The 10,968-nt window shown below is 52.7% G+C and overlaps 1 protein-coding gene across 2 annotated transcripts in view; it reads left to right on the forward strand.

Moving 5' to 3' along the window:
- Positions 1–6,030, forward strand: part of LOC102566498 (NACHT, LRR and PYD domains-containing protein 12) — a 28,895-nt gene extending 22,865 nt beyond the window's left edge. For both annotated transcript variants that reach the window (XM_014604552.3, XM_059732490.1), the window contains exons 6-9: positions 1,912–2,085; positions 3,490–3,660; positions 4,331–4,501; positions 5,825–6,030. In XM_014604552.3, the coding sequence (XP_014460038.1) occupies positions 1,912–2,085; positions 3,490–3,660; positions 4,331–4,501; positions 5,825–5,918 (610 nt within the window). In that variant the 3' untranslated portion in view covers positions 5,919–6,030. The remainder of the gene's footprint in view (positions 1–1,911; positions 2,086–3,489; positions 3,661–4,330; positions 4,502–5,824) is intronic.
- The last annotated feature ends 4,938 nt before the right edge of the window (positions 6,031–10,968 follow it).

Raw genomic sequence — 10,968 nt, forward strand, 5'->3', positions numbered from 1 at the left:
TCCTTCACCTTTAGAGTAGCAAAATAGCCCGATATATGCCCACAGTTGTGAATCAGAGACTGGGTTGCCTTATACATCACTACAGCTGTGATCATTGACAGGAAGCCTTTCTGACAGTCAACAGGTGACAGCCTGAAGTCTGTTGACTTACCCACTTCGGTATCCCTCTGGAAGTTGCTCACAGACAGCCACACAAAAGAGGATTAAATAGGGAATTCCATGGGGTTAAAGTGCCCATGGGGCAGAGCTCTCAAGACTCCTTTTGGGGATGGGGAGGTCCTTTACTTGAAGAGACAGGGTCTCATACCTTCCACTTTGGTTGAGATGGCTCTATGAGCCTGTGCCTTGCTTCAGCATCTCCTTGCTGAGTTGGAGCCTTCTGGGTCACATCCTCCTTAGACTCCATGTCTCCTTCGTTAGACTCAAGACCCCCTGAGAAAATGCTAGCTTTAGCATTCACTCATTTCTTGACAATGGAAAAATACTAGAGTGATGCTTCTGTTGCAAAGACCTCAGCCAGCCCCCAACAGTACAGAAGAGTTTGGACACTCTGGATTACTATTGGAAATCTCTAGGCTTATCATGTGAATCACATGTAGGTGTTTGAACACCTAACAATGCTAGTATCATGTGACACCCATAAATGATCTCACAGCACCCTAGGGTGCTGCATCACCCCAGTTGAGAATCATTGCTGTAAGGGGATAAAGAACCTTTACGCTGCTATTGGATTGCAGGATTGCCTGGTAACAACCACCATGGACTCCCCTTTGTGGAGTCCGGACCCCAGTCCCACCCATCCTGTTCCTGAATGCAGCTCTCGGCCCCATCCAGCCCACCTGGCCGCATGCCCTGCCCGTGCAGGTCCCAGGTGGTTTCCATGGAGACATCGGGATCGCAGGGTAATGAAAGCGTAGGGCACAGCTGTGATCCGCTCTCCACACCACCCTGCCTATGGAACCGGTATCCATTGCAGGTGCATGTGGGGAGCGGATCATGGCTCTGCCCTAGGCCCCAGCCGCACACTGTCACTACCCTGCAGTCTCAGCCCCACCCCTTCCTAGCCATCACAGGCAATGCATAGGAAGTGCACGGAGGTCTCCTGAGAGCGCTGGTGCGCATCCCCTGACAGCTAGCATTCCCCGCTTAGGCGATGGGCAGGGATGGCAGACGGGAATGCTGGTGTCCCCCCTGAGAGTGCCAGCCGGGGAGTGGGGGTACCAGGAGAAGCTCCACTGGCACTTCTGGGACACCCCCACCCCAGTCGCTGACTGGCCAGTGTGGGGGCAAGTGCCCCCCCGACTCCGGAGGCAGCAGCTGCCCATGCTACCCATCCTGCTCCCAGATGCTGTTTCTCACCTGCCCATGGCCCCATCCTAGCCACCTAGCCCAGTGAGAAGCACTTAGAGCCACTTAGGGTATTTTGGTGAGCTTTTGTAGGGGTGGGGAGAGGGTGCTGACTTGGCCCTTGACAGCTCACCAAAACTCCCTAAGTAGCCCTTGAGCCCAAATAATTGCCCACTACTGAAGTCTGCAGACCCCAGTGCAGCAACTTGCTACAACCCCACTGCCTGCCTTAAGCAGCCTGGGCTCTGTGGCAAGTGGTGGGAGTCTGCCTGGAGCCCAGGCTGTTCATGGCAGGTGGCAGGGAGGCTACAAGTGGCTGCACCAGGGTCCACGGAGCCTAGCTATAGGTACTAATCGCACTCCCCCTCACTTCTCCCTACCTTCTCCCCCCGGCCCACCTGCCCTGTCACCTTCCAGTTCCTGCTGGGGCACCACATGGCTTCCCTTCTCCCCCTTCCCTGTTGGCCTGTGCCCTGCCCCCTGCTGAACAGTAAACTATAACCAGTTATCACATCCCTAACTGTGACGAGTCCTGTTTATGCTCTGTGTGCCTCTCTCTGGCAGGCTGTGGAGCTGCCGCCTCACAGGTGCCTGCTGTGGTGATCTGGCATCTGTGCTCATTAGCAACATGCACCTGACAGAGCTGGACTTGCGTGGCAACCTGGGGCTGGGGGACCATGGCATGCAGAAGCTGTGTGATGGTCTGAGACACCCCAGATGCATGTTACAGAGACTGCGGTAAGGCTATGAAGAGGACCTGATGAGGGTGGGTCATGATGGCATTGCTGGCTGCCTGAGGATGGAGGCTTCTCCCCACATTTAAACTGGGCCTGATGTACGCCAACTGGGCATAGCTCTTGGGCACCTGAGACACAACGCTTTGAAAGATCCCAATGCCAACATCTAGGGTCAACTACAGAGCCCAGTGCTGTGAGATTTGAGGCTTTCTTCATGGTCTGGGCCTTGGAAAGGTCTAAGAATCCCATGGTCTTCCATAGCAGTGTTTCACAACCTGTGGGTCATGACCCAAAAGTCGGTCACAAGAATATATGAAAGAGTTGCGAATAAACTTTAAAAATGGATTCTTCTTTAAAGCAGAAAAACATGGGAAAACATGGCTTTTCCCTTGCAAGCTGACAGAGTTCCAACCTGCAAGGGGCTACTTGAGCCATCTCCCCTCCAGGAGTTGGGGTTGGGAGTGGGGGGCATCAGCAGGGCCAAGTGACTGTTTTCTTAAATTATTTACTGGGTCAGGACTGGCCATCAATGTTTACAAATGGGTCCTGGTAGAAAAAGCTTGAGAACCACTGTTCTATAGTCTCCATTTTAGAGGAGTTTTGGGTTCTTAGGTTCACAGCTGCTCATGCATTTTGCCCAGTTACACTTCAGTGCAAACAGCATCACTGACTCTGATGTCAGTCTGCAGTAATAGGAGGCTCTGGCTTGGAGCAGTATGGACAAAGGAGTTGGGATCAAGTCTCAGAGTGTCCCCTGGGGAGCAATGGGATGTGGGGAAGGGGCAGGAAGCACTAAGACAGGGGTCAGCAACCCCCGGCACGCGTGCCAAGCCTGGCACCCAAGGCCATTTTGCTCGGCACACCACTGCCAGCCCAAGCTGTAAGGAACTGCTTCCAGCAACGAAGCCCAGGCTGCTCCCAGCAGGCGGCTGGGAGGCTGCAAGCCCTGCTGCAAGCAGACCAGGCTCCGTGGGCCAGCTGCAGCCAGGAGGCTGCAAACAGCTGCTTCAGGCTCCAGCATGTCGGCACTTTCGCACCTTCCAAGGTAGACATTGTGGTTTTTTTGGCACTCCAGCCAAAAAACGTAGCCTGCTCCTGCGCTAAGATGATAGCAGAGGGGCTGAAGGGATCACAAGGAGCTGTTCCCATGTGAAGCAATTTGCCTGGTTTGTAGCATTTCTGTGTCCTTGCTGGGATTCTTCAGCCTGTTACAGCCCCATCTGGGCTCTGCCTTGCTCCCTCCAGCTCACCCAAATGTGGCTGTGTCTCTGGGAAATGACACGGGGCTGGGACTGCCCCCCAGTGACCTCCCAGCCCTGGCAGCTGGCCTCCCCTGCCTCTTTCTGGGCAGGCCAAGAGGAAAACAGCCAAGGTTTCCCTTTCTGTGTGTCTCTTCCTCCTGCAGATTGAGGTACTGCAGTCTCACTGCTATGAGCTGTTTGGAGCTTGCCCAGGTTCTTAGCACCAGCCAGGCCCTGCAGGAGCTGGATCTGGGACGTAACAAGCTGGGACTAAATGGCATGAAGCTGCTGTGTAAGGGCCTGATGCATGCAAGCTGCAGGCTGAAGACTCTAGTGTAAGTACCAGCTGGTTCACCTTTTGACAATGCATGTTCACACTGTCCTGTTGTGGCTTAATTCCCCAAACAGTGTCCCAGCCAAGCCTGGCTTGGTAAGCACCTGCCCCAACAGCCCAGGAAAACGCATGACCTTCCCAGGGGTGGGGAAGAAATGGTCTGCTATGGAAATCTACCTCTACCAGGAGTTTGATTACAAATAGACTCTTCATGCATGGAGTTTTCTTCATGCCCCTGGTTTTGACCAAGCAGCACATGCAGTCATACTTGGCTGTCCCCAGGTGGCAGAGCAGTGTGAAGGATTTTCCAGGCTTCTGTGCTTTGCCGGTATCCACATGGGGCCAAGAAGGATTTTTTTTATCCCCTTCCTGTTGCTGCAGGTTCCAGGATTTGTTTGTTTTCACCTTCCTCAGAAGCATTGGGTGGTAGCTGCAGCCCAGGGTGGGGACTGGGATTGGGCTGTGCCAATCCTCCCATTCCTGGCTAGAGGGTCTTGCCCCTCTGGTCAAGGTTGCTGCATTTGGGGTCAAGAAGGAATTTTACCCCATGGCCAGATGGGTACAGACTGTGCAGGTTTTGCACTACCTCAGGGTTCATCAGGGCTTGCCCAGAGCAAAGAACCTCCTTTGAGTGATCCAAAAATCAGTGCTATCTCCTCTTCCTGCTGCAGGTTGCGGGAGTGTAGCCTCAGGGCTGACAGCTGCCATGAGATGGCCTTGGCCCTTGGCCATCCTTGTGCCCTGGTGGAACTGGACCTGCAGGACAATCAGCTGGGCATGGCTGGTGTGGAGGAGCTGTGCCAGGGACTGAGACAGCCTGGCTGCCAGCTGCAGACTCTGTGGTGGGTCGCCCACATGTACCTAACTCCTTGCATCCTGGGAGAGCAGTGTAGCAGCAGTACCTGCCAGCCCATGATGGGCCCTTGTCTGCACCACACATCCCAGGGCATTCCTGCCTCAGACCCCAGCCCTTCCAGAGCTAGGAATATTCTGAATATTCCCTGAAGCATCATCAAGCCAGGGTGAGCCCACTGCTCTTTGACATCTGAGAGCTGGCCTCAGTGTTTCTCCTTGTTTCCTGGCCCCAGTCAGGAGCAGGGAATTTATCCCATAAAGGGAAGGGGGGCAACCAGAAAGCCTTCCTGCAACAAAGTGGCAACTCCCAACCACTGGCAGCCCTGCCATGATCTCTCTGCCCTGGATCTAAAATGGTTCCCACTTCTCCAGCCAGCTTTGCACTCAGGTTTTCTCTGCTCCATCTCCCAGGGCCAGTCCTGGGAAGGCTCCCCAATTACTGGGGTTTCCACTGTAGATAATTCTCTCTCCCTCAAATTCTCATGGCCCAACCTAAACTGAACCCTAACCCATCCCCCATCATCTGAGGCAGCTGTGGGCAGGAATCAGCATCCCCCCTCCCCTGAGCCAGGGTGAAAGCCACCCCAGGTCTTCCCGGGCAGCAGCATGCAACACAGCCAGGGAAATTGAGGCAAGCCCACCCATTACAGCTGCATCACCAGACAGCCAGAAAGGCTGTGTCTGACCCATTGAAAAGTTGCAGGCTGTAGTGCAGGGGTCAGCAACCTTTAGCTGCCATGGACCAGAGCTCATAACCTGGCTCCCTACTACAAGGTACAAAACGCTGCCTCCCTGAGGGCCCAGACTGCCAGCAATTTGCCCTTGCTGCTGATCCCCAGCCCCTCTAAAAGCAAGGGAGCAGGCACCAGGGAGCAGCAGGGGGTACTGTTGAGGGGATTGATAGCTTTTTGCCCAGCTCTCCTTTTAGGCCCCCTGCTCTCTGGTGTACCTGGATCAGCTGCAAAGCAGCCCCCACTAATCCTGCTGATGGCCGCAGGGCTGGAACAGAGACATAATGAGACAGGCCAGTGCCTGAGGCCATGCCTCTTCCCCTTCCCCTTCCCCTTCCCCTTCTTTGCTGGGCTCTAGCTCTAAGGCGCTGTGTGCTGCCAAGGAGAGAGAATGGTGCCTTCATGCTGGGTTCCTTGGCTGCATGAGGCAGCTGCTGCTTCCTGTGAACTCAGAAGCACCTATCAACTCAGTGGGCCTGGAAAGGAAGAAGCCCTGTGGTGGCAGCCCCCCCATTCCAGGACTTCTGGGTCCATCCACAGCGAGGGCTCATGCTTCTTCCTCTCTTGTTTTCTTTACAGGCTGAGCCCACACACTGTGACTGAAGAAATGTGGCCAGACCTACGTACCATCAAAGAGGCCAAGCCAGGGCTGGTCATCAAGTCACACGAGTGAGGCCTGGCTGCCCTGTCCCAGAGACTCAGAGGGGGATGTGGGGCCTTGCATCCAAACTGTCCTGCCCTGTTGGGGTCTGAGTGCCTTGTCATAAAAGAATTGCTGTAGTATATTTCTGTAGTCCAAAAATGAGTGAAAACCAAGAGCTGACATTTTCTGAGGGGGCCTTCTGTCTAACAAGGGGTCCTTGGGGTTCGCGAGGGGGTCTTGGGGCTAACAATGGGACGTGGGGGCTGGAGTCTAATAAGGCTGAGAACCACTGCCCTAACCTGTTCTGGAACAGTCTTGCATTCCCCTTTCTCAATAAACTTTCTGTCTATGGGGCCCTAAGCAGCAGCTCCATCCCTTTTTACCCACTGGCCTGCTTTGAGGAGACAGACTTTCTTCTCCCCATGTGAGTGTCAAGGAGAGGCAGGACAGCCCTCATGCCCAGACTGAGCTCACCTATGAGTCATGTCCTGTCTTGCTCCCACCCCCACTGCCAGGGCAGCATCTGTATAAGCATGCAGGTATGTTGGGTAGTGCCACTCCCATGGCTGGCTGCCAGGTCCAGCCACCCTGAAAACATCAGTTGGCCCATAGGATGCCTATTCAGGTTTGGAAATGCCAAGAAGACCATCCCACTATCACCCTCACCTATCCTATCTCTGCCTCACCAATGCCATGGCCACCTGCCCCATATGCCCCACTAGCTTTGTGTGCTGTGGGGCTGGGCATCTGGGCAGGGCTCTGAGGTGCAGGCAACTGGCTGAAGGGATTGGGGGCAGGGTGCGAATGGCTGAACAAGGCCATGTGTCCTGCACAGGGATGTGGACTTGGACTGCCAAGCCCAACTCTGCCCTCTGTATTTTGCTCCCATGCAGCACCTTTGCAGAATGGAGCCATGCTGCACACTTCTTGCACACTCCAGGCCAGACGCAGCAGTTTGGCCTGCAGGGATGAGAGCCTGGAGGCAGAGGACACCATGTGGGAAACATCTCCAAAGAGCCCCAGGGCCCCAGACCTGGAGCAGCCTTGGGTACTTGGTCAGAAACAGAATCTGTGACATGCACAGGCCTGTTGGATCTAGGAATTGTATTGTAGCACAGCAGAACTAAGCAACCATGGGGGGGCTGAGAATGGGAGCACCAGTGCAGCCCTGACCAAGCAGTGTGACTTCTCTCCAGACATGGATTTCAAGGCCTGAGCAGGGCCGCCAGGCCAGACCATCCTTGCTCCTTCCATCTTATGGTCCCCTGGCTCTTGTCCCTCTGTTTCTCCCTCTTCCTAACAAACTAACTGCCCTTCTAAGATCACATTAGCTCTGGAGCAAACCCAGTTGCTACTCATGAGTTTCTCCCCTTCACCAGTGTCTCAGCCATGACCCCTCTACCCAGCCTTGGCTACACACTGCTGTGGGAGTACCTGCCAGAGACAACCTGCGCTTGGAGGTTTGGGCATTGGGGAAGACCCCAAACATGGCCTCAGCTCTCATGTCCTACCCAAACTTGCCAACTTCAGCCAGGCTGGGTGGGGAAATCATTGGACTAAGAGAGACCTCAGACACCCCTAAGAAGCTGCTTCCTCAGAATGGTGCCAATATAGTCCTCGCAGAAAGGTGGCTCCCCTGGAGCTTTGACAACATATCCTTCCAGAGTCTCCTCCTACAATGCCAGGCAAAGAATCAGAGCCTGAGGGTGCAAAGGAGGGGAGCTCTGGCATCTGGATCCCTCAACATGCCTGAGGGCCCCTTGGGGAAAGACAGCCATCATGCTGGGGGGGGGAGCGCTTGCAGGGGCCACCAGTTTTCAGGGGCCCCCAGGGGACATATTTAGGGGGTGACACTCCCTGAGAGTATCATCAATGTATGGATCAATAGCACTTAGGGGCGGAAGGGACCTAAACATCATCACGTCTGACATGATGGGAGCATGGAACAGAGCAGGACTGGAGAGCAGCTCCCTGCCTGCTGGCTCCTTGCAGTCTCAACTGAGAGTGCAGCAAGACAGCTGCATGCTAAGGCAGGCACACAGACTCGTGTGTTTGGGCTGGACAAGCTAACACAGGGCAGGAACACACCCAGAGGGGCTTGAAGAGCATAGACATACAAGACTTAAATTGAGTTAAAGCTGCCTGGAGTGGTTCAAAAATTTCCATGGAAAATGAAATGCTGTTTTTACCCAGTTCACTGTGAACCAGTTCAGTGTTATGTGTGTGAACACAAAATGTCCTGTAACATCAAGCAGACAGACCCTCCAGCTATCCCACACTCCATGCTCAAGGCAGGATTAGCCCTGTCTAAACCATCCCAGCTCAGTGTCTGTCCAGCCAACTCTTGAACGCTCCAAGTGATGGAGATTCCACAACTGCTCTAGGTACTTGTTCTAAAGTCTGACCACTCATATCAGTGATATTTGGGAGCTTTCCCCTTGTTACATGTGCTGCGCCCTGAGAAGCAGCTGCAGAAGGAACCATAGTAAAGGTTAGAGAGGTCACAGCTGAAACAGTCCCCAGCCTCTGGCATACCATCAGTCAGCAATAGTGCACAACTCACCAACATTTGGTATGATGTGGGAGTCAGCACATACACTACTCAACAGCTTCTGTCCCCTCTTTCTCCTGAAGAAGACCAGTGGTGTGTGGGCCCAGACCAGCTGTAACCATCATGGGAAAATGCTTCTGGGAGAGGCTCTCCCCTTCAGCTTTCCTCCTTCCCCTACCAGGTGTGCTGGATCCTTCATTCAGGGGGCTGGGAGTCCCAAGGTAATTTCCAGTGTTTGAGGATCCCTATGGTTGCTATAGTGTACCAGGAACCATGTCATATACTGTGGATGACATGGACACTTGGTGCTGCTCATAGCATGCATTAAGTAGTTTATCCAACTGGCCTATCATTGAGGATAATGGCAGGACCCTTGTCCCGCTGCTTTCCTTGGGGCAGGTCAGGGTGTTTAAGGCTTGTGGCTGGTAACTTTGTATGAGGGTTGTTCATGCTGTTGTCAGACCAGGTTAGACAAATACTTGGCTGGGATGGTTTAGGTAGGGCTGATCCTGCCTTGAATGTGGGATGCCTGGAGAACTGACCGGACCCATGTCAGAACGCTTGGTGTTCACACATAACAGTGATCTGGTTCACAGTGAACTGGGTCAAAACAGCATTTGGTCGGGGTGATCAAAAGCATTAGGTGCAAGACACAGGAAGTGATAGTGTCTCTCTACTCAGTACTGGCTAGGCCTCATCTAGAGCACTGTGGCAGTTTTGGGCTCTGTAGACCATGTATAGGCCTGAGCAGCATGAGCTATGGGTGACAGACAGCACTATAATTTGATCAAACATATGCTATCCAAAGCATAGCCAAAACTGCAGGGAAAGTGTAGATGTCAGGCTTGTCCATTTTCAGGGAACCTGAGTCAAAGCTGCAGAAATATGACTGGAGAGCAAGCCAAGGGGCCGATATCCTAAATACTCTGTCTTACAATTGTATCCTAAAACATTAATAACTAAGGTGACCCAAATGTACTAATAGTTATTTTGCTATTATAAATGTAGGTTTGCTAACATGTCCAAATGATTATAGACAAAAAGGCAGCCTTTAGGATGGAAAGAGCAAAGCAGCCTTGACAGGCCACAGGCCTCAGTTAATAAATAACTGACCAAGGCCAAAGGGCAAGCCAGCCATCTATAAATATTGGACATGGGGAAGTGACAAACTGGACCTTCCCCAAAGCCAAGCAGAAAAAACAACTTAGCGAGAGTCCCCAGGAAAGCAGAAACGCCTGGCCAGCAGATCTGTTCTTCCTGAATCCAAGGCTGCCTAAGCATTGTTTTTATTAGTACCAATAAGTTTTTGCTATTGACTACCCTAATATAAAGCTTTCAAGTTGTGACTGGAATGGTCTCATTGATCAAGTAATCACACTCCTAACCACAAGTTAAATTGAGGGTAAGAGGCTCCGCATTTTAGAAGGTATATGAAAAAGTTAGAGTCTAGAGGCAGGTGACAAGAAGAAAAAAGGACTTGGAAGAAAAGTCATATGAGGAGAGGCTGAAGGAGCTGGGCATGCTCAGCTTGCAGAAAAGGCACTTAAGAGGGGGCATGATAGCAGTCTTCAAATATTTGATGGGTTCCCAGAAAAAAGAAGGAAAGCACCTTTTCTACTGCAGAGAGTAGGGCTTGGACCTATGGCTTGAAGTTGCGGCACAGTAGGTTTAGATTGGATATCAAGGGAAAAAAGATTTACTGCTGGAATGGTGCGGCAGTGGAATAGATGCCTAAGGAAGCTTTGGACTGTTCGAGAAGGTCTTGCCCCCTCCGCTCACCGTCAGACTGATCGGCAGATTTGGAGTCAGGAAGGCATTTTACCCCATGCTCAAATCGGTATGGGCTGGGGGAGTTTTTGCCTCTCTCTGCAGTGTGTGGGGGAGTGTGGCCCTGTACTTGGGCACTCAAGTATAAACAACCTTTTACAGAAGCAGAGTGTTGGCTGCTTTACCTGTGGCAGGTTTGGGTGTTTTGTCAGGGTTGAGGGTAATTTTACTAAGAGGTTAGATTACGGATTTGTAAAGGGTGGTTTGGATAGGGATGATCCTGCCTCAAGCAATGAACTGCACTGGATGACATACTTCTCTATGCAGCACAGTACCTAGACTCCTGGTAGCCCCGGGCAAACTTTTAGTATCAGGCCCCCTGTCACCAGAGATAACGATCATAATAATCCAAAAATTACCATTTTCAGGCCCCCTTTCTGTCCGGGCCCCAGGCGGCAACACAGTTTGCTCGTTCCTGTGCCCGGCCCTGTCTCTCTATGACTCCGCCACTGCACTGGCTTGCAGGACTGCACATCTGGGTAAGCCTCAGCTATGCCCAGGCGTCTCCTGTCCTACCCAAACATGCCAGCTTTGTCCAGGCTGGCTGGGGAAGTTAATTTCTTTCCTCATCTGGAAAATGGTGCTTTTGGCACAGCCAGCCCATGCCAAGCTGGAGCTAAACAGGAGAAACCCAAGGGCTTGTCCTGACCCCCATCTCCTGTCAGGAGAAACAATAGCTCGTGCAATTGCAAAGCACACCTT

This window comes from Alligator mississippiensis, chromosome 8 (genome assembly GCF_030867095.1).
Source record: "Alligator mississippiensis isolate rAllMis1 chromosome 8, rAllMis1, whole genome shotgun sequence".
Taxonomy (NCBI): Eukaryota; Metazoa; Chordata; order Crocodylia; family Alligatoridae; genus Alligator; species Alligator mississippiensis.